At 40.9% G+C, this 22,932-nt stretch overlaps 1 protein-coding gene across 1 annotated transcript in view; it reads right to left on the reverse strand.

Annotated features, from left to right (window-relative positions):
- Positions 1-22,932, reverse strand: part of rsrc1 (arginine/serine-rich coiled-coil 1) — a 126,106-nt gene that overhangs the window by 81,995 nt on the left and 21,179 nt on the right. Inside the window, exon 4 of the mRNA XM_062419810.1 lies at positions 18,439-18,672. Within this exon, the coding sequence (XP_062275794.1) occupies positions 18,439-18,672 (234 nt within the window). The remainder of the gene's footprint in view (positions 1-18,438; positions 18,673-22,932) is intronic.

Raw genomic sequence — 22,932 nt, forward strand, 5'->3', positions numbered from 1 at the left:
TGTGAGAGGAAGAAAAGTGATTCTACAGCTGACGCATTGCTATGAAGTCCTCATTTCTCTTTTGGTTGTTGACTTGGTTGTCGATGCGCGGCCATGATTTTGGAGGGCGGAGCTACTGAAGGAGCACAAAAGGAGGGTAGCATTTGTTGGGTGTTTATTCAAATAGCAACAATTTCTCTCCAGACTGACTGACTCTATATTTACACCCAGAGGAAAAAACTACTGTAATTCCTTTAATATTACAGTGGTTGCCTATAGTAATTTTACAATGGACTGAAAATTTAGAGAATTAAAATCTAAATAAACCATGTACTACCGAATATTGACAATTTGTACATGTCTGCATGTCAGCTCTGATACACAAACATCTAAAAACTTAATCAAAATCTAGTTTGGTGAACACTTATCTTCATTATGAGGTCTATAATGAGGGAAATTCATTTTCTACCAGCCCAGCTGTTAGCTCAAAAAAGCAGAAGCCAACGGACAGTAACTGACTCTTAAAAGCTGCAACTTACAATGACATGAACCTGAAAATGTTTTGAAATCTTTTAGACTGACCAGGCGACCAGGTTGGTTAAAAAGTTACAGGTCAAAGCTGTAAAGGGGGAATCCAACAGAAGTGCCACAAAGGGAGTGGTGCACGGCATAGAAGAAGAAAAAAGGTGGGAAAAGAAAGGAGATTTGGCATAGAGAATAAATGATCTGTGGGAGCATTAAGCATTAATACTCACACATCCCTGACAGACACAAGTGTTTAGAATAGGGCTGATCGACAGAAAATTGATTGCCAACTATTATGATAATCATTTTGAGTAATTTTTTAAGAAAAAAAACCCCAAATTTCACTGAGTCCAGATTTTTTTTAAGTCTTCTATGATACAAACTATACATCTTTGTGTTGTGGACTGTTGGTCGGGACAAATATTTTAGATTGCATTTTGAGCTTTGGGAAAATAGACTAAACAACTAATCGACAAATTAATAGATAATGAAAATAATCATTATTTGTAGCAATGATCTCCTGTTGGCAATGATATCCTATATCACCTGTTCCAATGATGAAAAATAAACCAAATAATCAGTTCAACCAAACTACAAAACACTCAATGTTGATCATGTGCACCTTGGTACAGATACAGGAAATAGCAGTACTGCAAATTAAGCTGAATGACAATATTTGAACCTTAGAACATCAGCACTGATAATGGTTGATGAATATTTTGAAGATTGTAATGTTCCATCATCAGATTTTTGGGAGCTTGCAATGTTCAATGTGCTGACTATCACAGTTTTTTTCCTTCTAAACAGCTACAATCCAGGAAGACAGGTAATGGTAAGTGGGAGGGTGATGCAGTGACGGAGAAAAGAGTGATGCATTGTTGTTCCAGGAAAAGTAATTAGTTATCTGAGGTCAATTAAGTAAAACTAGACAAACAAGTGTGAGTGTTAAACTGAGCCCTGGCAAGGTCAATACAGAGCAATTTAACATGGTCGCTGGATCCATCACACTGTCTCCCCTTCCCTTTTTTCTCATTCCAGCTCTTTTTTCCTGCCTCACCTCTCCTTCTTTTATCCAATTTCATACTTTTTCTCTCTTTGTCTCGCCTGTGCATTCTTTCCGCCTCTATCACTCACTATTTCAATGTGTCCACACACTTCTTGGTCTCTGGCAGGAGGATCTTTAAGCTGCTGCCTCATTTTACCTCATCTCCTTCCCCGTGCCTCTCCTCACCTGTCATTTTGCCCTCTCACAATCACACGCCTCTCTTTCTCTCCTCTCTGTCCCTCAAACCCCACCCCACCCACCCCCACACCCTCCCAAACCCTTGCGCTCCTGCTAGCAGACAATTAATTACAGAGCCAGCACCAGATGAGTTGTCATTTGTGGTCAAGTTTCTAATAATTGCATTAGGTCTTCAGATTCCTCTAAGATGCCCTCCCCTTCTCTCCCTCAACCCCTCTCTTTTTCTTTCTCTTTCTCTCTTTACTTGAAGCCCCCTCCGTCCCTGCTCCACCACCACCCCTCACCCCTTGACACGGCGGAGATGAATATCTTTAGTCAGTCAATGGAGGCGACAGAAGGACTTAAAATGCAGAGGCAGTCATTTGATTTCCAGCTAACAGAGCTGCCCATTAGCCCAGCACTCATCAGCCATGCATTACCTCTCAGGCCTGCTGTCCTGTGTGTGGACGCTTTAACCCTTTCACTGTCCACTGCTGGCCAGGTTTACTATGTAGTATTAAGCATACTTCAACAGGCTCTCCTCTTCAAGCTATGTTAACCCTTTAAACTCTCCACTAAATGGGACTCCGAATGTTGAACTGTCGAGCAATGATGGTGTGGGACGAGTAGGGGAAGACTACCACTGGACTGCACAGATGTTAATCTTGCTTACTCATCTTGAGGATGTGGAACTGCTCTGTTTGTTTCCCAGTGTTGTGGAAAAATGTGGAATAATACCAGCCATCTTCACAAAAGTTGTTGAAAAGCAACACGCTGCTTGCTGGTTGGGATGGTTCCAGTACACTCTGTTCATGATGCATGACATGTTCTGGATTATTGAATGAGCAAACACTACTGAACCATAAAGTGTTTAAAAACGACTGCATGATTTTACACCCGTACGATGGAAATTTACTGTCAAATATTTGGTAACCTGTAAATCTGCATAGTCGAAATAAGAGTTATTTTAGGCTAATGAGTTTGACAAGTTTTACTAAACAAATCTATCTGTGAAGTGTAAGAAAATAGTTACATATGGCTATCGAGATTTCCGAAATCCCATGCTGATGTCATTAAATTGCTTATATTGTCTTTTGTTTTTTTAAATTAAAAAAGTCAAAAAAATTGTGCTGTTGGGCCACAAATAACATATTTTCAATATAACAACCCTATAACTGACAACACATAAGCAACAGTACTCCGCTTTCTTTCTTAATGTGCACCTCTCTCTTTTTCTTGGTGTACTTGAGCTGCAGAAATTACATTCTGGCCTTCAGCAGCTCTCAGCATTCAACCTGATATCAGTCAGAGATAGGAGGAGTGGAGCAGAAAAGAGCAGCAAAGGGAAGACAGGACACAGTAACACTATGAAAGAGACATCATTCATAAGAGTATGTGTGTATGCATGTGTGTGTGCGCACCCCATTTGCCACCGTTGCATGACTTGTCAAGCGTGTCATTGAGCATTCATACGTTGTTTGACTGCTGATAGAATGGCAGGCATATTTATTAAAGAGTCAATGTGATGGGGATACCAGAGCAACCACACACACACACACACACACACACACAATGCACTAATACTCAGTCCACATCAGTGACATCTGCCTGTTTAACTAATAGAAGGCAAACGCCTGATATTAAGCAGTTGAGGGACACACACACACACACACACACACACACACACACACACACACACACACACACACACACACACACACACACACACACACACACACACACACACACACACACACACACACACAAAATAATAGAGGGAGCTCAGCTTTCCCCCAGGCTTGATTGCCATCTCCATAGCTCCTTTTTAACAGGGCTGCCAATTGAAATTGAAATTGTATTCTTGTGTGTGTGTACTATCAGAGCTACCTCTCAGGGTTTTATACAGCTAAGAGGACGGACGGGGGGGGCACACACACACACACACACACACAAGGGGGTATAATGCAGGGGTACGTCAGGGGCTGTCACTCTTCTATGCGGAACACACAAGAAGGAACAAAACACAGACTTATGCTTTTATGCTTTTCTATGTAATTCGGGCATGCGTACACGTACACACACACACACGCACACGCATATAAACACATACATTCACGGGTACACAAGCTGCCCCCCTTTCCGTATGGAGGGGGGCACTTTAGCATAATCCCAAAATGGTAGAGAAAAGCAGTCCATTAAAATGGGGCTAACAAATTCAGCACTTTATGTTTCTGTGAGGGAGGGTTAAGTGCAGTCAATAAAAAAGTCTGAAAAGGAGGAATATGAAAGGAATAAGTTGATTTATGGTTGGCCTTTTCTACTCTGTGATAAAACACACACACCTGTTAATATGTGGCCCTTATCTGGCACATGAACACTGACAACACACGTGAGGGATAGCGCTAGCAGCACTTGTGGAGCTTAAATTAAAGGACCACATTTCTTAAACTTTGCAAAATCTGTTTTTCAAGTGTATGTCACGAAAGTAACATTTAGCTCTCCTTGTAAAAAACTATTATTGTATTTTTAAATCAAGATTTCAAATGTGTGAATCTGTTTTTAGCCTCTTGTTGAATATACACACAGTAGTAGGCAGATGAGGCCTTGTACTCATTCATATTTTACTAATTAAAAAAATAATTAGGAACTAGTTGGTCATCATTGAGGTTGCAACTTCAACTCATCCTGAGCCAGGCAAAACTAAATAGACACACACATTCACTAACACATAAAACATCATAGACCGAGTGTCTCCCTACAGACTGCCCATATCTCCCTCTTCTCAGCCTATACACACCAACTCAATGCCAAAGGGAATTGAATGCTGGGGCCAAGTTTTAAAGAAAATTGACTTCTTTTTAGTGTGTTACATAGAGGGAGAGCGGGACAAAGACAGAGAGAGAAAAAGCAAAAGGGAGACATGGAGAGCAATCAATTTCCCTGCGGTTTCTTCAATAGCCAGCGGTCCTTTTCATACCTCCCAATTAGAACCTTTCCTAATCAGAGAAATACCTCTCCATTATTGAGATGGAGACAATGACGCTCCCCAACATTTCCGCCTGCTCCAAAACTCTGTAGATTGCAGTACTGGTACACAAAGAATAAAGCACTGGGCTCTATGGCAGGGGGGACGCTTGTGTTAAAATCACATGTGGAAATCTTTTGGCTCTCCTCACGGCCCCAGAAAAACTGATGGGGAACAATGGCAGCCCGGCACAGCATCTGTCATGGCACAATATAAAAAGATGATCTTGGCACCGAATGGACACAAAAAAAAAAAAAAAAAAAAAAAGGAACGAGAGAGAGGGAGGAAGATGGGGGAATGGAGGGGAGGGAAGGGGAGGGCCGGGCGAGAGGTAATTCATTTGCAAATCAGGCCCTGGCGCTCAGGTCTATTTCAAGCTGCCAGTGGGTGCCAGGAGTTAACAAGGTAATCAGTTTCAATCCTGCCCTTCAATTGTACATCACACCCTCATCCAGAGAATACCCGGGCCTTTCTATTGGGGCAGAAGGGGGAAATAGCAATCTGGCTGCCGGCTGGCTGCACACACAATACACACACACCTGAAGACAAGCGCGCACACATATACAGGCACGCACACCCCTTTGTAGTCATGTACCCACAACATGTCCTTACAAGCACATTCACCAAGATAAGGAGAACTGAAACTATTAGCTGATTAATTCATTATTCATTAGATAAAACATTTATTCTAAGTCATGTAATCAGGTAAAAATACTAAATATTTGCTTGTTCCAGCTTTTCAAATGTGAGGATATATCACTTTTCTGTGTTAGTATTTGATTTCAAATTAAAATCTTTCTTTTGGAAAGTTGGTCAGACAAAACAAGACATTTAAAGATGTCTCACTGGGCTCTCAGAGCTTATGTAAGACCAAATTCAGTTTTTTTTTTTTACATTTCATAGACAAAACAAATAATTGGTTTATTTATTTTTTTAAAAGAGCAACAGATACATGGCTAATGAAAATAATGATTTGTATCATCATGACCAAAGTACTAAGACAATGAATTTCTCCTCTCCACTCCTTTCATCCTGATGTTTACTGCATATGTTTACCAAATCATTTCATCTTATTTGTATATTAGGCTATGTGCATTACCTATATTTCAAATAGCTGATGACCATTATGTCACAAAACTTTAAATAATTATGAAATAAGGCACTTTTTTAATAAATATCTAATCTGTTACAAAGGTGATCTGCATTTTAAGGAGAGATCATGTTTACTGTAACTGTTTAAACAAGTTCACTGAATATTACAAATCTTTCCTCTCTAGAAACACACAGTCAGTCTCAACTTCACCAAAATGACAAAGTATCAGGGGCACAATGCTGTTGTGAACCTAAAAGTGGTACATGCAAAAATGGCAGAAAGAAAACAGCAAGCTAAACCTGTTCTAATCCTTTCTTCCTCTCTCTGTATCCCTCTCTTTAGCCTGTGTCAGCTGTAACCGGCTGGCCGAGAGGCAGTTAGCCCCCGTTAGTCTCTCATTTGCATAATCAATATGACAACCTTATTTTTCTGATGCAAACAGGATTTTGCTGCTGAGCTGTGTTTGTTGATGATCTCTGTGTGTGTGTGCGTGTGTATATGTGTGTGTCTGTGTGCCCAGTCTGCTTTCTGGCCAGCCTCAGTCATGGCCCTCTTTAGCCTTAATTAGATTAGGTGCGATTATCCCAGCTCTACCTTACAAGTGTACAGGCGGGATAAAGTGGCCACAAAGGCCAGCCTGTCACAGGGACTGAGCTCTGGTCTGCAGGTTATCAGGGTCCAGGGAGACACACCGCATACATTGTTATTCATATCATCTACACACCGTTTTCTACAGTGCCTTTTTCACTTCTCTTCATGCACTGATACCCCCCCTCCACCCCGTCCATGTCTGCGGTGTCAAACTGGCGTAATCACTGGCCAGGGTAAGTCTCTCTTTTTTCCCCTCTCTTTCTGTCTGTCCGTCAGAAGACAAAACAACATGGCCCCAAGCGCTCTGCAGTCTGGCCTACAGGGAGAGATGTCAGGAGTATGAGTCTGAGTGTGTGTGTTTGTGAGTGTGTGTGTGTGTGTGTGTGTGTGTGTGTGTGTGTGTGTGTGTGTGTGTGTGTGTGTGTGTGTGTGTGTGTGTGTGTGTGTGTGTGCGTGTGTGTCTGTAGACTTCAAGGAAAAGTGGTACAAAGAAAAGTTAACACAAGTCTCACAGTAATGCAAATAGACAAACGAACACAGCACAGAGTGGTTGCAACAGCTCACACGCTGACACTTACCAACAAAAATTTTACTCTCAAAACAGGAATTTTACTCGGCCTTTCAATTCAATAAGAGAACTGGATATCAAACTTCAGTACTGTTTTTGTACTGATAGAAATATGGTATGTTGGTAATTGATGTCTTGTCATATTCATATTCTTGTTTACTTGTGATTCAAATAAACTATTTTATTTAGTCAAGAGATTGTTGAACAGCTTTTGTGTTCAGACAATGTTAAACTATTTAGAAATGTGGCTTTTGCTAAATAAGAAAAAAGGTAAGTCTGAAATGGCAAGCACAGGAATCAAAACATTTCAAACCAGCCTACCTAATGTTAACTGCACTCACACACACTCTGCACATCAGAGATGGCAACATGAAACCACATAAAGACTTCTCTTTTCAGAAGGCACATTCAACCTAATTGTGGCGTATGTGTACCTGCATAAATGTGCGTGTGCCATAACATTCACCTCGACAGCATTATTCATTCTGATTAATATGTGTTTGAAAAATTTAACAAAATGATTTGCTACTCTGTTTTATTTGCTGAAGTACTCCACCATATTCCCCAAAAACATTTTCCACATAGAGCTCGGCACTGACAGATGTCTGCATCGATGAATGTGTGTGTGTGGAGAATAAGAAGTGAATTATTTAACTCTGTTGATTAGACAGCGGTGCCCGAGATATTTATACACAACTGTACATACTTTCCATGCTGTCAGATCTGGGCATGGAAAGAGGCAGAAACACAGAGGCAGTGGTACATTAAAAAGGAGGAAGAAAAACAACAGAAATGCTCAACGACAGTAAGATACTGAAGAAAAGTGCACGGTGGGACAGAAAGAAAGCAAAGTTTCTAGTTCATCGTCAATACAGAGCTGTACAACACACCAAATCACCAAAACTCATTAATTCAATATTTTGTTTTTGCATGGTGTGTAAAATATCCACAGTATGAAATTTGAACCATTACAATGTACATTTTTTATGTTTTCATTCAACAGAGTGTAGATCAACTGTCTTGAGTCTTGACAGTTCTGTAAACTGCAACTGTATGCGCAACTGCTGCAGTTTACATGACCGTTATGACTCCTGCCGACCCTGGCTATCTCATATCTCGTCAAATATTTCCATCTCTGAGGAGAACAGACTGAAAAAAGGAGTCTGCATACTGATCTGAGCTCAGCTTCTGTTTGATACCAAGGTATCATTGCTGGTTCAGGGACATGAAGCCATGTCAAAAAAACAACGTGTGGATTCTACTTTGTTTGGTCTGTCCCTACCATGTAGCCTGGTAATGCTAGCTTTCTAGCTGTCTTTAGATATATATCTGATCTTAAAAAATACAAACGGAGCAGAAGACCTCAGTCTATGCCCTGTATGTGCTGAAATTAATTATTAAAGTGGATGTCTGTGCAAGGTTCTTCTGTTTACATACTTTTTGAATGAGTAAATGAGTAAACTATGACAGTCTTGTATGTCTATTATGATAAGTCTTGTTGCATTTTGCAGGGAAAATGCTTCTTTCAACTGTGAATTGTCCCCAAGCAAGAACTGTTTTGCCCTGAGCCAATTTTAAAAACAAAGTGAAAATAAAGAGAATGTAAAAACATTGAGCATAATGTTTTAACTAACGATCCAACACAATGCATTTTAAAAATGTTAACACAGCAGTGAGCAACATGCAGTATAATTTAATGATAATATGATGATAATACTGGCATCACCATCATTATGATAGAGAAGGAAAATGTCACACAGTGGTCAGTAGAAAAGAGTCAGCAGTGTGTGTGTGTGTGTGTGTGTGTGTGTGTGTGTGTGTGTGTGTGTGTGTGTGTGTGTGTGTGTGTGTGTGTGTGTGTGTGTGTGTGTGTGTGTGTGCCAGGGAGAAAGAGTGAGACAAAAAGGTAAAATAACTCTATTAGGGAACCGCAGGGACTAGGTTGGCGAGAGAGCATGACGGAGCACGTGAGAGTGAATGAGAGCAAGAGTGAGTGAGTGAGACATTAATGAATTAAACATCGGCCTGGAGATCTAAACTTCTGCTGAAAAAGTGGCAGACTAAATGGGCAGGAAGGGAGGGAAGGAAGGAGAGAATGAGAGAGAGGGCAGGAAAGGAGGGATTCATCATTTCATAAGTTTCCCATGGCTACTCAATGTTGAATATGAGCTGTGTGAGACCCTTAACTCTATCAGTGACACAAATAAGTGCTTCCATCTCTCAGTCACTGCAACCGAGCATACGCACGCTTATGTGATTAGTAACTGCGCTCATAACTCTTTTGTTTCAGCCTGTTTCTGTGTGAAAGATAATACTCTGAAAATGGTTGCCGATTTAAAAAACCTCCACTGAGAATGATTATTATACTGAATGCTCCTCTCAGGCAATATTTACTTCCACAACTGAGTCATGGTACTTAACTGTATGTCTGGAACACTGTTTACCCAGTCTGAAGTAGGTATTCTTGTAATGATCAATGCCATTAGGCAAGACCGTATTTCTGTCTCAGAGCAGCAAAGGTCAAATGCATGACGAAAGCTACTCTCTGCTAACTGAAAACTCCTCTCCCTGTCTGTCGATCCTTCTCTCTTCTCTACCTCACTTTGTCTGCTCTCTCCAACTAAAAAGAACATATCTCTTTATAATGTATTCTAACTCTCAGCCTTTCTCATAAAGACTTCAGTCAACACCTTTCCTTGCCCCTGGTGCAGATGAATAAGCACTGGAGTCTGGAGAAAATTAAACATTAACGGTGTGTCTCTTTTACACATCATTCTCCATAACAATCTTCTCTTTTAGCTCCCTTCCTTGCCTTCACCTTCACTCCAAACCAAACTACCCCGCTTTTCCAGAGAGAGAGAGAAATACAGAGGGCAGAAAAAAACATATTTTGTCGACAAGCGCATTTACATAACCTTCCTAAATCGGGGCTGGTCTGTCATGTTTGCTGCTCATAACCTGCTGCTTATAATCCTGCCTGCATCCTCGTCTGTTCCATAAAGCAGAGCAGCCAGCCAGGACTGCCATCACTAGCTGCTGCTCCTGCTAAGACGGGGCCGTAAAAACAGAAGAAGAGAGAGAAGATGAGAGGAGATTGAGAGGAGAGGAGATTTAGAGGAGAGTAGAAGAGAGTGGAGTAGAGGTGAGGAGAGGAGGAGAGAAGAGAGAATAAAAGAGAGGAACAGGGTAATTGGATTGGGGGATCTTCGATTTGGCCGGTTCTGCTCTCTGTCATCACGCTCCAGGCCTGGCTTCTCTCAGTGCCTACAGCAGGTCTCAAACGCGTCAACACACACACACACACACACACACACACACACACACACACACACACACACACACACACACACACACACACACACACACACACACACACACACACACACACACACACACACACACACACACACACACACACACACACAACTCTAAAATGTGTTACAGCGCTGAATCGCTATCCAGTTCGGGAGGCGGATTGTCCTGCGCACCCCTGAAGCCTGCAGGGCTCCTAGTGTGTGTGTATGTGTGTGTTTGTGTGTGTGTGTGTGTGTGTGTGTGTGTTTTATGTGAGTGTTTGCATACTCCTTTAACAACTCACTAAATGGTTAAACAGATTACAGAGCGCAATAAGTGGATTGTCACAGCTCTCTATCGCTCACTTGGGGTGTCTCTCCTGCGATTAGAAGTGGCCAGATTTCTCTCTCTCCACACACACACACACAATTTTGCACATAGATCAGAGAGAGGTCATTCTCAGGCATTGACAGCATTTCCTACAGTAACTCACTGTTATACTGTCAATTACCCTTCAAGCTTTTATGATACCCATATCTCTCATCTGTTTTAGCATGTATTAGTGTGAGTACAACAATATATTTTATCTATTCTCTGCACTGAAAAAGTGATACATCAAAATCTAATTTAAGACCAAACAAAAATAACAATCAGTGGCCAAATGTTTACTATATTATTATTATATATGTTTACTATATTATACTATACTATATTTACTATATAACCACAACACCCCTGGTTTGATTTTGGACCTTGTTGCATGTCATTTCCATCTCTCTCTCCCTGCATTTCTTTTATCTCTATTGTTTATCAAAAAAGGCAAAACAAAAAGAGCCATATTAATTTGTTTCTCCAATTTAAACATTTACATCTAGTTCCCTTGGATGTGTTCTTCTTTTTTTTTAAATGCTCTACTTGATTGTAGCAAACTCCTGGGATGATGCTCATATCATTTTAGAATAACTATACTCCCTAAAATCACTGCTTAGTCTTCATATATTGTAATAAACGTGTTTCTTCTCTCATTTCAGCAGGTTACTTTAACTTAACAATATGGCTCATACTATATATGTGTCAGATTCTGCCTGTGTTACTCCATTTGCCTGAACTTCTTGGGTACTCTGGTCAGCATTTCATCATGCAGGGTTTCATAAAGGTACTGTCACTGTTGACTGAGAGTTGACCTTTTATTCAATCTATTTCTGTGTTTTTTTTTGTTTTTTTTTTGCACATCTCAATAGTGGAGGGCTTACCAAGACAGACATTCCCCTTGAGTATCACTGTTGCTTATTGTGTAAGCAGTGAAAACTCGAGTTAATCTCTTTAAGGGCCCTCAAACTTCACTTGGTTTCCCATTTCAGTGGATGCTACAACTTATGGTCAAGGGCTTGTAGCTTTCTATTTCCTTCCTTTAGTCTCTATTGTTTTCTTTCCAACTGGCATGTCAAACATGTTGTGTAAGAGGGTGACCGCAGCTTGCCACATGATTCCCAGTCATTCTCATCAAGGTAATAAACCTAGTAACAACAGAAACTGGTGTTCAGCCTTCATTGCCTTTAATTTAGGGTTGGGTCGTGGTCATGGAGCCCCGTGAAATGACCAGTATAAACCCATTCTTACCAATGAGAAAGTAAGTTTAGTCTGTATCGCTGTATTGGTCTACACAGGGTATACGCCTGTCTTGTGTGTGTGTGTGTGTGTGTGTGTGTGTGTATTTGTGTGTAAATAAATATCCAGAGAGTGAGGATGGAGTATATATGGAAAGGCTGTTTTCTATCCAATCTATGCTCATTATCTGTGGAAAAAAGCAGCTAATGACTACATACAGCCATGGGCCAAGAAACACCGCAGCTGCACCACTCTGTGCGTGCATGTGTTTGTCTATGGGGACGTCTGTGTGTGTGTGTGTGTGTGTGTGTGTGTGTGTGTGTGTGTGTGTGTGTGTGTGTGTGTGTGTGTGTGTGTGTGTGTGTGTGTGTGTGTGTGTGAGTGTGAGTGCGTGTGTGTGTGCACTGTCCACCCTTCGCATGTAGGCATCACTTCTATTTCACCCACCCAGCCCCCAACCAAAAGTCCACACACACACACACTTACAGAAATACAAACACACACACACACACAAGCACACCTACTCCTCTTCAGCTTCATCCATGTCTCTTCTTGCTCCTGGCCACTAGGCTACCCCCCCTGACGCACACACAAATAAAACACACACTTACAGCTCATTGATTTAAGTCAATGTGAGTGTATCCTAACCTTCCGAGGACGGTGTTTGAAGTCTCTCTTACCTCCCCAGACCCGCTCCCAGAGCCAGACACAGCCTACAGTCCTGCAAGAGTGCAGACAAACATACATATACACACACACACACGCAGAGGCAGTGGTCCCATCCACACCACCCATACACACACTCCCAACAGGCTGAGAGGACGCCGCAGGCAGGGGCTACATACACGCTAACACAAACACACTTACTTTCTCTGTGTATTACCAACACTAATGAGCTGATAGATGTTCAACAGAGGCAAAGAAGCAGACAATCATTTCCTCAGAGTGAGGCAAGGAGGGAGAGAAAATCAACAGTAGTGAGTGTGAATGTGTGTGTGCTTGTGTCTGGGGTCTTGTTTTATTTTCTCTCTGCCTCACAGCGTCAAGGCTTCCAGAGGTTAAGGCTGAGCGATGGAGCACAGCTAGCCAAACCGAGGCCTGCGGGTCCTGCCGAGACCCCTGTGGTGAGGCAGGGTTCTGTTTAGCTTGTCAGGGGAAAACACAGTAATGAGAGGAATTACTAAACAATCACATTCACAGAAAGAGATGGGAACGGGCGGGTTAGTGGGGACGGCTCAATGGGCAAAAATGTCAGGAAAACATGCTTTATTTTAAAGACTTAAAAAAGGTACTCCACCCTTGTGAAATAAACTACTTTACAAGTCCGAACAATGGATGCAGTTGAAGCACTGCCCCTCGCTAGCGCTCTTCCCGTCTTCCAAAGGAGAAAAACTCCTATATGATTCTTTCATGGACAAAGACATAAAAAAAGGCTTTAATGAAAGGTAGGCTGTCAATTCATTTCTTTAACCCTAAGCTCATTATACCAACTCAAGTTTTACATGCACTGGGAAAAGACGGCTCTCCGTTGCCATGAGAGGTCTCCACGCTGATCTCTGTGCCTCCGCTGCCCAGCCTTTGCCCATTTCTCACTCAAATGACATGAAATTGATTCGGATGGACAGACGCTCCTCCCGTGACCTGGCACAGACAAGGAGTTCAGCCTAATTGGACAGACCTCTCTGATTGAGGATGTGGAGTGAGGAAGCAAGCCGACGTTCTTCCACTACCTTGGTGATACGTTACAGAGGAAAGCAAAGAGGTCGACACTGCTGAAAGGGAAGGGTGAGGACTTCTCTTAAAAGTGAGCAAATTCTTTGACGAAGGAGCCAAGTTTGAGGAGGGTGACAGACACAGGGAGGGAAAAAAAGGGGTGAAAAGAGGGAAAGGGAAAGGAAGAAAAGGGTTGAGTGGAACATTGTAGTGGTAGTATGCATATCTGGTACATCTGCACACGTGTTTGTGTGTGTGTGTGTGTGTTTATATATATGTGAGCCTTAAAAAACTGTGTCCTGACTATATTTCATCCACACTCTCACCATATTCCTTAAACCTGATCAAAGCCTGAACCACTGAATGATTTAATGATGCCGAAACCTTTTAAAACACAGTTGTAATTAAAAAAAAATGTTTAAACCTGTCATTTTCTGTGGAGGAACAGCCATCTGTTAACTGCAGATTTTACATTTCTGCTCATTAATTACAGGAGGGAATTGGGTCGGAACATCAGGTGAAAAATGCTGTTACATTCAAATTATACTTCTGTCAATTATCTGTCTGGGGGCAGATGCGCCACTTGTTAACACAACACATTGTTTGTTTCTGCTGCTCTGATTCTGGGAAATAGAAGAAATTGACTAATAACATTAATAAAATAAAACCTGACCTGACTCAAGCCGAATGGGACTTGAGAGAAAGTGGAGCCTGAACAGGTCGGGTCAACTTGCATGCAGGTTGAAAATCAAAGCTCAGGTGTGTGTTTATTTATTCATTATAATAAATGATTTTGAGGAAAACAGAGAAAATATATTTTTTCCCAGCACATAATAAAAAAGAAAATTGCAATTTGCTCATCTTTACACTTTGTCTATGATATATGGAGGTACTTTTGCAGTTGCCAGGGGGTGTATCGAAAAATTGTGGAGTAGTTCAGTAGCAGTTTAAATTAACACATAAATATAACTGCAAACACTGGTGTGAGGCTGATCTTTATCATATTTATTATGCCATTAACCAATTAACTGCCAGCATGTGTCAGTTTCCGTCCAACCTGAGTCAGTTACAACACTGAAAAAATTGAAACTGTGTTACTAATACTAGTCAGCTGTCTGAGAAGTAGAAAAAGTGGTTAAATTATCTAATGTCTGCCACTCTGAGTGTTAATAGTACAAATGAAAATGTGACAAAACCAACAGAAAATAAGGAAATAGAGATGTATACACATTATAAATAGTGTAAACATCCAACAATAGTAGAATTACTATGTCTTGCATGATTATTAATATTCTATTTTATATAAATAATAGTGTTAAATCGATTGATTTAAATAAACACATTTGGAACGTGATAAGAGGTGTAGATGACGTTCACACATTTGACAGGGCTGGGAGGGTAAGTCAGATTAACAAGAAAATGCTGGGAACCACTGTGTATTTTACTCACTGCTGAAAATAGAACAAAACACAATGCGCAAGTAAGCTCTCTTGTTGAGAAAACTATCAATGAAGAGAAAAACACAAACAAACAAACAAACACTTTAAGCGCTGGTTAAACTCTTAAAGGCTCTTGTTATCTCAGCAAATATGAAGCCAGAGGATTACACAAAGCAAAGCTGACCCGCTGAACCTGTACATTAGTCTGGGTAAACACACACACACACCCACACACAACCACAGAACCCTACAATCACCCACTTACCCTTTGCCACTGGTGAAAGGCAACAAGATCTCTTAACAACAGCTCGTCGTTTTCAATAAATTTTGCATGAAAACATGCCGCTGGAGCACCAAGTTGCCTGCTGTCATACTAGAGGAGTGTTAAATGTTTAATGACGACAACACCACACACGCGCGCACACACAGAGTTGGTGTCAGGGTGCCGCTCTGAGGGGCCCCTCTTTCATCCTGACAGACACTATAAAGCTACTGAGCCTCTTCTCCACCCCACCATCAACATCGTGCTGCTTCGCTCCTTTCCTACCACCCAGCGAGGAAAACCTGGATGTAAATGAGGTTGGAGTGGTACAGTGTATGAATATGAGTGTGTGTGCGTGTGTGTGTGTGTGTGTGTGTGTGTGTGTGCGTGTGTGTGTGTGTGTGTGTGTGTGTGTGTGTGTGTGTGTGTGTGTGTGTGTGTGTGTGTGTGTGTGTGTAGGTGGTGAGAATCAGGGGCTTACATAAAGACCCTACCCCCATCACCATTAAGTGCAAAAAAAGAAGAATGGAAGAAACAAGGTGGCTTGTCATAGACAGGATGTGCTGTAGAAAGTCTTGTTTTAAATATTCCTGAAACATCTCACTGCTTCTGTCTTTCCTCTGATGAAGGAGAACTTGTTAGGCATCTTAACTCCTGTGGGAGCATCCGAGAAATAAGAGGAACATTCGTGTCAGGCAGGTTTTGGCTGCTGATAACATCATATCAAGGTCCACAGACAGACCAGCTTCATTTGGAATTTGGTCATTTTGAGTGTGGTAATAAGAGACTATTCTAGCCACAATAAAAAGAAAAATTATAATAGTTTTATCTGCTAATTTCAGTCATTGTATCATGTCACAAAATCAGTGTTTTTATTTTAATTTTAATTTTAATTTTATTACATTCAGCAGTATTTTTACTGATTAGCTGATGGTGTTCCAACCGGCATATATTACAATTTTAACAACCAAATTAATTATACATTCTTCAACAATCAACCCACTCCACCCACTGTCTTTATACCTCCAACTGATATCCTGGATTACATAAGCCAAAAATCTTTAAGATGCTATTTAATTGTGAGTCATAGTGACAAAAAACTGCATGTAATGATTATTCATGCTTGCTGAAAAAAAAAGGAGAGAAGTGTATTAAACAGTCAACCAACCATCTATATTAGATTTAAGGAAGCCGAAGGAGGGTCTATATATACATAATACTGATTATGATGGTGGGTCAGTGCCAAATGGTTTAGTCAAAATAATTCCAACATCATACCTCCATAGGTTTACCTAAATTGGACTGCCAATATATTGAAATACATTAAGCCTGCCACAGGTGGAAATGCGCACACACACATGCAGCCAAACTTACTACGTATATGAGCGTGCACACACACATGTGCGCACAGACAAGCTTAAGCGGGGTCAGAGATAAAGGTAGAGATTCCTATCGATGCTGAAGGATATTGAAGCCTTAATAAGAAAATAGATATAGTCTGCTGGCCTTACATTTCACTGTTAGCTTTATTTGTTTTCCCGATACTGATCTAAGAAAAGGCAATATGTAATAGCTTCAAATAAATTGAGCACTTTTCCTTTAAAAACAGATCTCCATGTTCTGTTCACACACAGAAATCTTGCGCTCCAGAGTCTTTGAAGCTTCAGTATGGATGAAATTTAACATTAAAAAAACTAGTGCATGTCACTCTGTTTAATGCATTATAAATAATCTGTATTAAAGGAGAAGACTGTCTATCTGCTAAAGTCTGTTTATACTTATTAACAAATCTTATATATCTATTCCTCTAAATATATAATTCATCATTTGAAGCATTTACATGCTTTTGTGTACATTTTGTACACACACATGATTTTCTGAAAAGAAGCTGTCTAAGTGCTGTGACAGTTTGACACTGGTGCACACGATACATTGCATTTTATCTCTCACGGCCAATCCTACAGTGATGAGTTTCATCATCTGAATTCACTGTTGCATCAAGAATACATCTGAGGAATGGAGATCATTTTCAGTCAGATCCCACAGTTGTAAAATCATAAATTGGCTATTACTGCATATTTCTGTAAGGGTTCGCCTCAAAAATATTGTCTTCAAACAGAATGATTGTATATTCAGACATGTAGGATACATTTGTTATAACACTTTGAAGAGGTAAATGGCAATGTGAATGAAGGAATTAATTATTTGGTCAGTTAACAGTGTCATAATGTTGTTTTTTTGTAACTTCTTGATTAACTTCTCAGCTCTAGTTCAGATATATTTTACCTGGGGAGACAACGTCTCTTAAACTGAAGCGAAGCACACCAGCTGGTCTGCATCACTCATGGGATCCATAGTTTGATACACACATCTGTGCCATTCAATATGACAGACAACAACAGGGTACCAGTCATATTACAGTGGCCTCCCATCATGTTAGAACATGCCGCGCTGGGGACAGATTAAGGGTGCTATTCTGGTAGGGGCAAAGAGAGGCCTCTAAGGAAGTTAGGCCTGTAGAGGAGAGGACCACTGTTAAAACACAACCTTTAGAGGACATAAACTTGCAAGTGAAGACGATATTTGCTGGCACTTCTCACCTCAATAAGAAACTCTCATTTATTGTGTTTTTTTCTTGGTATATACACACCAAAGACATCAGAGATGCGTATGATCTTGTTATGTATCTAGACTTATTGCAGCTGGGCTCATATGGTCAAAGATGTCAGACTTCATCTGGTAACAGAAACATTTGCTAAAAACTGAACCTATGCAGCATTACTCCCTACCATCCATTCTTATATCAGCATGACATCTTCTCTTACAAGAGGGGATTATATCACATTACAAGGCCAATGTAGCCCGATGCTTGATTGCTTAGGGAGAACGGGGAAGAAAGGGACTGATGGATTGATGGATGGAAGGATCGAGTGATGGATGGAAGGATGGAGGAGCAGAAACTAAGCTCCATATTTAAGTCTGTATTATACTGACCAAAATATTCTGATCTCCGGTGGCGTCCACACTTTGGATTGAGCTGGGCCGACCCAAGACTTGTTTCGGTGTGTTAACGTCTACCTGCATGTATGCTTGCATGTAAAGGCTCATTCATCACTTACCCCTTTTTCTCTGTCTTGTCCTTACTCTTGTCCTTGTCTCTGTCTCGGTCTTTCCCTCTGTCCCTCTCCCTCTCTTTCTCCCTGTCCCGATCGCGGCCTTTGCGTTGACTCCGGTCCCGGTCTCTGCTGCAGCTCCTTCTGCGACTGTGGCTGCGACTCTTTTTGTGACTGCGGCTCACTCGCCGGTTGCGACTGTTACTCTTACTGCGAGAGCGTCGGTGGCGAGAATGAGACCTGAAAGATGTCAAAACAGTTACGATTTTAGTTGATAAACCACTGATTATACAACAAACTTTTCTTTTTTCCCCCCGTCATTGATTCAGGAGTGAGATGCTAGTTGTTTTTCCACAAATGCACCTTCTAGTTTTTTCGCACTGTTGAACATTACCAATCTCTTAAAAACCATCAAAAGTAACCTTTCTTTTATGTCCTCTCTCACCCAACCTGCCATGTTTACGTCTATTTCACTTCATCATTATCTTTATTTTGCAGCCATATAATAAGTTCCAGTATATGTGGCCGAGCTTGTTTCAGTCAGCTGTGAGTTGTGCATGTTTGAGGAAAGTGTGATAGGAAGCAGCAATAGGAAAAGTAAAAGCGTTTTCCCACAGACAAAAGCATTTATTGTGGTTGTGTTTCAGTACATTGCTACAATCAGCTCATGCTAGTCTGTCAAAATCAAAAAGAATAAAACAAAACACAAGATTTCCATAAAACAGCAAACATGTATTTCCTTTATTTATTTTACACTTTTTCCTTTAAATGGCTACCAAAATATGCTGAAAATAAGTGTTAACCATATTTAAATGTGTGTTCATAAACACATAATATAATAATGTAATGGGAGTGGCCATAATTAAAAGGCAGAAATGGAATGAAAATCAGAGTTGACATGATCAAGTGTAAATGACACCCAACCTGACACAGAGAGAAGTCTTTGTGGAGACTGTGACTTTGTGTATAATTGGGTTTTAAAAAAAACTCAAATTCATAATTTATTAGATCAACTTCATAATACAGTTACATACAATCTCATACACGGTGACACACACACACACACACACACACACACACACACACACACACACACACACACACACACACACACACACACACACACACACACACACACACACACACACACACACACACACACACACACACACACACACTGCAGAGATGGGGCCAATTAGAGGCGGGCTCAGAGGAAGGCCTGTCCTCAGTATTGATCCTGACACTGGCCCTCTGGTCTCAAAAAGATTTACAGCAGGAGATTTACGCTGTTAGTTATGACACACAAACATAACCACACAAAGTCACACACAAACACAGGATTAACACCAGCAGGTGGAGAATTGAAAGTGTAACTCATGCCTCAATAGGTGCCATACACACAAAGACACAAATGACTAAGACATAAACATTTCTTTATGTGTCACTGCACGTCTCGAGTAATGCAGACAAAACCTTTCGATTTATTTTAGTGAAGTGCGTGTGCGTACGTGTGTGAGCGGGCCGTGATTTGAAACCCCAGTAGAAATCGGCAGCTGAGATGCCGTTATTTTCCATCATCTATCATTTTATTGATTTGTCTATAAAAACAGTCAAACCTGCTGTCCACGAGCTTTATTGCTTTCCCCCCTTTATTAGTTTGCAGTTTGGGACATCCAGAGCTGTCTCTCTCCCGACAGAAAACTAATCATTTTCTTCAGACGCCTGTCAACCTCTTAACAGACAACACTTCGACAACTGTTGCAATCAATTAGACCGGGGCAACCCTGATCACTGGAGAGTAGCTACAATATTTTAAGGTTTTTCCAACAGAGAATTTCCCATTGAAAAAAAAAAAACACTTGAAGTTCAATTTTTCAAAAACACATCATTTTCATTTGTGATTTATGTTATTTTGTCCATTAATCGTTACAAAATGCAGGGAAAAAGTGAATAAATGACCCTTTCAATCAATCAATCAATATTTATATAGCACCAAATCACAACAACAGTCACCTCAAGGCACTTTTCACCTAGAGCAGGTCTAGACAGCACTTTTAATTTAATCATTTCTGTTTCCCAGAGGTTAAAGTGGCATATTTAAATGTGAGACAGTCCAAAACCCAGACAGATTCTCAGAGGAGTCAGAAATCTTTCAAGTTAGAAAAGTAAAAAATTAGGAATCTTCTTTTTTAAGATTATTTTTAGCATACGACGACATGTAACAAAGGTCCGTGGCCAGAATTGAACTGTGGATTTTGCAGTTATGTGGTATGCGCTTAACCAATATGCAACTGGAGCACGAGCACTCTACAGTTTTGGCATTTTTGCTTAAAATATAACTTCAATGATTAATTGAAGATAATTTTGTGTTGATCAACTGATTAATTAATTATGTGTTTCAGCTCTGTTAACAAGGGCACAAAGTTGGCACCACAAACCAGCCAACAGCCAAATACTGGTAAAAAATACAAGTAGCTGGTCGATTCGTTTCACTCACCAGTAAAAAAAAAATACAACGGTAATCTGAGTGGATGATATTTGAACACTGACTAGCCATTTGGCCAATGGCCAAAAAGGTTAATTTTGCACCTTGCTTACAATAATACCACTGTTATCTGAGCAGCAGCAGCCATCCGTCTTTCCTTTTCTGCATTTGTAACTTACAGTAAAAGACCTACAGTAAAGCCAGTGTCACTGCATTCTACAGAAAAAATATTAAAGCAGGCACCCTGCAGTGATTATCAAAAATAATTATTATCAAACGTTTGATTCAGACGCAGAAGTGAAAGCAGTCATCAGTCATTGGACATTTGATTTAGCATGTTTAATACAGTTCACTGGAGCTACAATTAGGGTAGTCAGAGCATCACAGCTAATGGAAAAAGGGAAAAGAAAAACGTTGGCATTTTTGGGGTTTGGAGTCTCCAGGCAAGATAATCCATCAATGGCCCAAACAGACGTTGGAATGAGTGAATCTATGTGTTGACAATGCCTGCGTATGTTTGTAATCAACAGTACATGAGGGGAAGTACAACAGGGTTGCAGTGTTCCAAGTATAAGTCTTATATTTACAGCCAAGCAAATTGTGGCCAGAAGCAGCAGATGCATTAAACACAATCTCTCTATTTCTCTCTCTCTCTCTTTCTTTCTCTATCTCTCTCTCTCCATTTCTCTGTCTCCCTCTCCCTTTTTCCTTCTGATGGCAAAGAAAACAGCCCACTTCTGGGGTGTGCAGCAAATTAAATTTACTGTAGTTAATAGAGTGAGCCTATGCTGCTAAATGTCAATTTCCTGACCAAGTCCTTCCCCTTGGAGAATGATTAGCTAATTTGAGGCTGGGGATAAATGGGCTAATGCAGGACACACACAGATAAACAGCCACAGTTGGACCCCATGCCAAGCCCTTCCCCTGCTTTACATTTTATTGGCCTTATTATCTCCAGGGAAAATGGGTCCCCCTATGGCCTAAACATATTTTCGTTTCTAATAAAAGGCCCTTGCTGGTTGCCCCCACGTACAAACCCCCCCCTCACACACACACACACACACACACACACACGCACGCACTGCCCCCTCACAGCCTCTTTCCTCCATTCCTCCCTCGTTTCACCATCCAATCCATTAAATCGGAGCTCTGCAATTGGCTGGGACCATTTTCCTGGTGAATTATCAATAGAGTAATTATGCTGCATGTTGGGAGCTGTGCTGAAGCTTATCGCCGCTGACCCCCCGGTGTGCGCCAGGATATGATACCTCACCACAGCCCATTGGGGTAATTATGTGGTCGGGTGTGAAGCTGGATGGTGTGTTACCCTTATCAGTCTGTATTCTATTTCTGTTTTCATTGAAAATTGGACATTAGTGGCAGCTACGCGATACCACTAGTGTCAGATACAGGTGAACTTCTCCAATGGAATCTGACCCCATTTAAATCATTATTCATACTACGCAGTGTAGGGACGAGGCTGAGCAACTCCCCTGTGCAACACACACACACATAAAGACACATGGACCAATCATCCTCACTGTTTCTTTAATCTTATCTTCCCCCCTATTTGAGCAGCAGTGACAGACATTCATATTGTTTCTTGGTTTCCCTGACCACTATTCTCTGTTTGGAGGACAGAACAAAGTTCGTGTCCATATTGCATTTGTCCTGTGGCAGAAAACACAACTGCTGAGGAACACAGCAAGTGATGTTCTCAGTGATGCCCTGAGCAAAGTCCCTGTCTGTTGGGCTAGTATAGTCCAGCAGTGATTAAAGGCTGTGTAAGTTTAAACATATCATATTTCAGTAGACGCTGGCAACAACGACCCCCGTCTGACCAGCATCTTTCTTACCAACAATACACTAAAACATGGCCTTATGATTTCCATGGTGCGGAAAACACAGAAAAAATTGAATCAACGTTATAACACAGAATATCATGGAATTTGCCAAAATGTGGATGTTTTTTTTAATCAGGGTTTTCCCTTTTCACAGCAGTTTGGCCGAATGAA

This window comes from Scomber scombrus, chromosome 5, assembly GCF_963691925.1.
Source record: "Scomber scombrus chromosome 5, fScoSco1.1, whole genome shotgun sequence".
In the NCBI taxonomy this organism is placed as follows: domain Eukaryota; kingdom Metazoa; phylum Chordata; class Actinopteri; order Scombriformes; family Scombridae; genus Scomber; species Scomber scombrus.